This window comes from Mchenga conophoros, linkage group LG16 (genome assembly GCF_057382185.1).
Source record: "Mchenga conophoros isolate Kocher_MC1m ecotype Shallow Benthic linkage group LG16, M_conophoros_male_GT1.1, whole genome shotgun sequence".
Classification (NCBI taxonomy): domain Eukaryota; kingdom Metazoa; phylum Chordata; class Actinopteri; order Cichliformes; family Cichlidae; genus Mchenga; species Mchenga conophoros.
Window position 1 is genome coordinate 11,706,870 of NC_140541.1, and position 5,346 is coordinate 11,712,215.

Genomic DNA, 5,346 nt, shown 5'->3' on the forward strand with positions numbered 1-5,346 from the left:
GCCCCGTCCTCCAGGGTGTGAAGCGGGTATGGAGGAGATCAAAACTCCAGACATCCAGAGGCCCCCAGAACACAAGAGACCATGGAAGACCAACAGAGGGGCAGCCGCGCCACTGTTCCAGTAAGAGCTGAGGAGAGTCCCAGATGAGGGCTCGCCCAGCAGCCGCGGAGCAGAAGTCAGGGGGAGTTGCAGTGACGCGCCCGTGAGCTCCGCCGGCCCCCAGCTGTGCCTGAGTGACCGAGCCCCAGGCCGAGAGGCCGGGGGCACCCCACCTCCAAAGGGGCCCGAGCGAGCCCCAGGCCCCAGGCCCCGACAAGCGGCCGCCAAGGAGTGAGCCGGTGTGTACCCGGACGCCCACCCCCAGACACAAAGAACCACCAACACACCGACACCTGAGGGAGTCCGCCACCGGCAGGGGAAGTGGTGGTGGGTGGAGATAGGCCTCCAAACCTTGGAGGGCCTGAGGTGTCCCCAGAGAGGTGGCGTCTGATACCCAACCTGACATATAGACACAGACATACAGGCACACACAGACACAAACATCCATTCCCACCCTCATGCTCTCATATGCACTCACTCCACACTCAACCAACGTGGAGACAGACATAAAGAGACGCTGTACACACAATCACACTCCCCAAGCGTACTCTACAAACCGGGTCTAGGTACCCTTGCCCCTGGAGGGGGGAATTGCACCCAGACCTAGGTGGTGTTACCCTTTTCCCTGCGGTGGGGAGAGGCAGACCACCCCGACTCCGCAGCAGCAGGGAGGCCCCACACCCCAGACCGCAGTCGGACGGCCAACTCCTCCTACTAGCCCTCCCGCTCCAGCAGGCCGCAGAGAATGGGGGTGGGAGAAGACTCCAAACCTCCCTCCACCCGCTCATTGTAGTGTTGATGCATATGTGTTCTAAGGTGCAATTAAAACCCAGGAGGGCATGGAGCTACCTGCCAAGGAGCAGCAGGTAAGCGCATAGTCCCTCCTGCTAGCCCTCAATGACTAAGTGTATTTAAAATTGAGAGGTGGGCAACGACGTCAGGGGTGAGGTATACACCCTGATGGTGATTTGGACTCCGTGATTGTGCCCACCCCCAAGATCCTATATGTATGTGTAATGAGAGTGTGAATAATGTGAATGTCTAAGTTGTGGGATAAAATTGAGGCAGAGGCAGCCAGAAGGGGACGGGGGGGTAGCCTCCTCTGCACCCTGGTGACATACCCCCACTCCAAGGCCCTGCATGTGTGGGTGGTTGTGGAGGAGCGGGAAGAGGGAGGCAGCTGGAGATGGGGAGGGAAGGAAGGGAGGGGCAGGTAACCCCTCCCTGGGGCCAGCTCCCCCGCTGACCCCAGTAGGCACTCCCACCCTCCGCGACCCGCCAGGGAAGGGGGGCCCAGGCCCATCAGACCGGGGCCCAGTGCAGTAGCGCCCCCCGGCTCCACAGAGCCCTGGACAGTCCACCCAACCCCACCACAGAGAAAACTGCACCCACCCCACCATCCACACATCTTCCAGACTACATAAGACGGTAAACGCCCAGGCTGAGATCTTCCTCCACCTCTCCTGTATCTCCCCCTCCTGCAGAGAGTTCCTGAGGGGAGGAAAGCTCCTGCAAGATGTGACCATCCCCCCCACCAGTTGAAGAGCCCCCCAGGCGGCTCGACGCACCGGCGGCACCCTGCTCCAGGGCCGGGCCCCCATGCACCCACCCGCCCACAACCCCGGCAACACACCAACCAGGACCCAAGCCCCCGAGGCCCGGCCCGGGCCCCAGCCCAGAGACGGAGCGCCCCCAGAACCTCACGCCCATCCCGGACCCACCCAGGAGCAGCCAGGTTGCCAGGTCAGTAACCCACGTCCGTCAGCACAGACCCTCCCCTAGCCCCGCTGCACGCAGCCGCGAGGAAACAGTCACCTGAGAGCCAACAGAGCCCCCAACCGGACGTGACCGCTACCCCGGGTTGAGCTCCCCAAGGAAGATGCCTCCGGGGAACCCCCCGACGCCCTAAGCCTGTCCCAGTGCCAGAATCCTACATTATCCACTGGGGAAGACTCATAGGATCAGGGATTAGGACTTTTTTTTTAAATCACCAAGCTGAAATCAACTTCCTGTATAGGGGTTTTGTGGGCCTACAGATTGACAAGTTGAGTCAATTAAATAACTGAGACTTCCATTTCTGACCTAGAATGGTCACTCCTCCACCGCTCCAGAAATGTCATGAATCGCTGTGCGGCAGGCAGGAGTTGGACCCAAAATGCAGGACTCACAGACTCGGGGAGGTGAACTCAAAACACAGCTTTATTTGCTGGTAGAACAAACATACAAACTAGACTAAACTGGGAAACCATAAACTAAGAACTCACAGGGAGACACAGGGAGAGCCACACACAGCATGAGGGACGACGTCACGCCGAACAGAGGGAGACGCAGACAGAAATACACAGAGGGTTAACGAGGAAAGTGGGAACACACGGGGAACACAGGTGACACTGATAATCATAACGAGACAGGGCGGGGTGAACTGAACATGACACGTACGGGCGTGAGAGTCACAAAGTAAACAGGAAGTGCACAGAGGTTCAGACAGGAGGAGAGAGAGCACGGGGAAAACACAGACATAACGGGCTGGGGAAACATGAAACAACCACAAAGGGAGACGAGGGCTCATAAATACACAGGGCACACAGGGGGGGGGGAGAGAGAGCACGGGGAGAACTTGGACATAATGGGCAGGGGAAACATGGAATAAAACATAAGGAGAGACGAGGGCTCACAGATACACAGAGGGGCACACGGGGTAAAAGCCATGAAGGGAAAACACTTAGGGAACAACACAACAGGGCAACTCAGAAAACATGGCCTAAATAAGGAACAAAATACAAACATACAAGAAAACTAAGAACACTGGGCCAACATGGCCCAGGACCATGACAAGAAATCGTTAATCAGAGCCATTGTTAGTCATTCCGACTGCAGCACACAAGCTGCCAATCGAACATAACGTCACACCACAACTCTCTCATAGCGGATGCTGTGCAGGTGCGTCCGCACGACACCGCTGACCATGCCTCACCACACTCATTTATTTCTGATGGCATAATGTCATTCTTCAATTTGGATTTATCCAAATAAGAGTGTGCATAGCCAAATTACAAAAAAAAAAAATCTTCCACTAAGGCTGCATTACAAGCTTCAGAAGTATACAAATTTTCATAAAATGACTGAACTGAATATTAATATAATTTGGGGTGGTAAGTATGTTTCCACATTCATCCTTTATTGCTGTAACAATGAGGATTATTTTTTATTAGTGCAAATAGCTCACACAGGTTACCCTTCCTTCAAAGCTACTAAAATAATACCAGAAATAACAAGTGCCATGTTAAATAAGCTACTCAGGTTACGTCTTGTCAGGGTTATTATGGAAAACACCTGGCTGATTTTGAGGTAGCCAGTACTGGGTGAGTCCCCTCACCCACATCAGCATCAGAATCCTGCATTGTCCACTGGGCAAGACTCATAGGATCAGGGATTAGGACCTTTTTTTTTTTAAATCAGCGAGCTGAAATCAACATCCTGTATAGGGGTTTTGTGGGCCTACTGATTGACAAGTTGAGTGAATTCAATAATTGAGACTTCCATTTCTGACCTAGAATGAACAGAGAGAGAGAGATTAGGATACAGTAAAAGAATCCCAAGTACAACATATCCAAAAGGAATTTAGAAAAGAGAGAGAGGCAGGCCTACAAGAAGAAAATAGTGAAGCTTTAGGCCAAGACGAAGGGAAGGGGGAAATCAATGTCCAATAAAAACTGAAAGAAAGAAGAGGGGAGGAGTTGAGAGGATGTGGTGTTGGGATCAGTTATATTACTAATTGTAGTCATAACTCTGCCAGAGCTGGAGCTCTCTGCAGGTCTGTGGAGATGGATACTCAGGATGGAGCAGAGCTCTGCTTTCCACAACTCTTCAACATCTCCTGCAAGAAACCTACAACTCCTCTGTCTCAAGTTTTGCTCCTTTATATTGTTGTGTCCTCAATGTCTCTGCTGACTGTGACTCTCAACCTGCTCGTCATCATTGCAGTCTCCCACTTCAGGCAGAGTTTCATATTTTTTACCTGCTGCTGTGGCTTTACAAGTGTATACCTGATTTGTTATATCTGTTTGAATACTTTCTTTCTGTTGACTTTTTTTAAAAATTATATTTTCCTATCTTTCTAGGCAGCTCCACACACCCACTAACATCCTGCTCCTTTCTCTGGCTGTCACTGACTTTCTCGTTGGTCTTCTGTTTATGCCTGGAGAAATCCTGCGAAATACAGCGTGTTGGTTTCTTGGTCAGCTCACATGTTCATTGTATAATTATGTATCCTACATCATTGCCTCTGCCTCAGTGGGCAACATGGTGCTGATATCAGTCGACCGCTATGTGGCTATTTGTGACCCTCTGCATTACCCCACCAGAATCACAGAGGGAAGAGTGAAACTCTGTGTCTGTCTGTGTTGGCTCTGCTCTGTTTTCTACAGCTATGTGATTTTAATAGATGATCTAAGTCAACCAGGCAAGCATAAATCTTGCTATGGAAGATGTATAATTTTCATTGAATTTATTGCAGGATTTGTTGACCTTGTTTTAGCCTTTATTATTCCACTTACTGTCATCATTGTTCTGTATATGAGAGTGTTTGTGGTGGCTGTGTCTCAGGCCCGTGCCATGCGCTCTCAGGTTACAGCTGTCACACTGCAGCTCTCAGTGACTCTAACAGCAACTAAATCAGAGTTAAAAGCAGCCAGGACTCTGGGTGTTCTTGTTCTTGTGTTTCTATTATGTTTCTGCTCATATTACATTATTTCACTTTTTGGAAACGAGTTGCTCAATAGCTCATCTGCATCGATTGTGATCTATATGTACTATTTTAACTCCTGTCTAAACCCTTTGATTTATGCTATGTTCTACCCCTGGTTTAGAAAAGCAGTGAAACTAATTGTGACTCTACAGATACTGCAGCCTGGCTCCTGTGAGGTCAGCATACTGTAGAAAAAAGAAATCTTTCCTTAATGTACCAAATGGTATATCAAATTACTTTCTCTATCAATAATGTACTATATTAATTTTAAGACATTTAACAAGTAATATGCCATACATTACATTTCTTGAGTAATAACCCCAACACTGGTTGTCAAATAGTGCTGGTTTCAATTATAAAGGCCTAGAAAAGGGTTAACAACCCACTGGCAACCTCCTGTCACTAGCAACAAAATGTGCATTCTGATACTGTTTGCCGAGTGGTTGCTGGCTATCACTGGGTCAGACTGGTTGAAAACAGTGTCACAAAAAACCTCGACA

At 50.1% G+C, this 5,346-nt stretch overlaps 1 protein-coding gene across 1 annotated transcript; it reads left to right on the plus strand.

The window, feature by feature from the left end:
* The first annotated feature begins 3,920 nt into the window (after positions 1-3,920).
* On the plus strand, positions 3,921-5,037 carry LOC146556357 (trace amine-associated receptor 13c-like). Its single transcript, XM_085248952.1, has 2 exons — positions 3,921-4,096; positions 4,221-5,037. The coding sequence occupies exons 1-2, from the start codon at positions 3,924-3,926 to the stop codon at positions 5,035-5,037; spliced, it is 990 nt and encodes a 329-aa protein (XP_085105078.1). The 5' UTR covers positions 3,921-3,923.
* Positions 5,038-5,346: the final 309 nt, after the last annotated feature.

Excerpts from the sequence above, each read along its gene's own strand:
- LOC146556357 (XM_085248952.1), top strand. The coding sequence starts at position 3,924 with ATGGATACTCAGGATGGAGCAGAGCTCTGCTTTCCACAACTCTTCAAC. Across the intron at positions 4,097-4,220 it reads ATTGCAGTCTCCCACTTCAG|GCAGCTCCACACACCCACTA; the intron begins GCAGAGTTTCAT and ends CTATCTTTCTAG.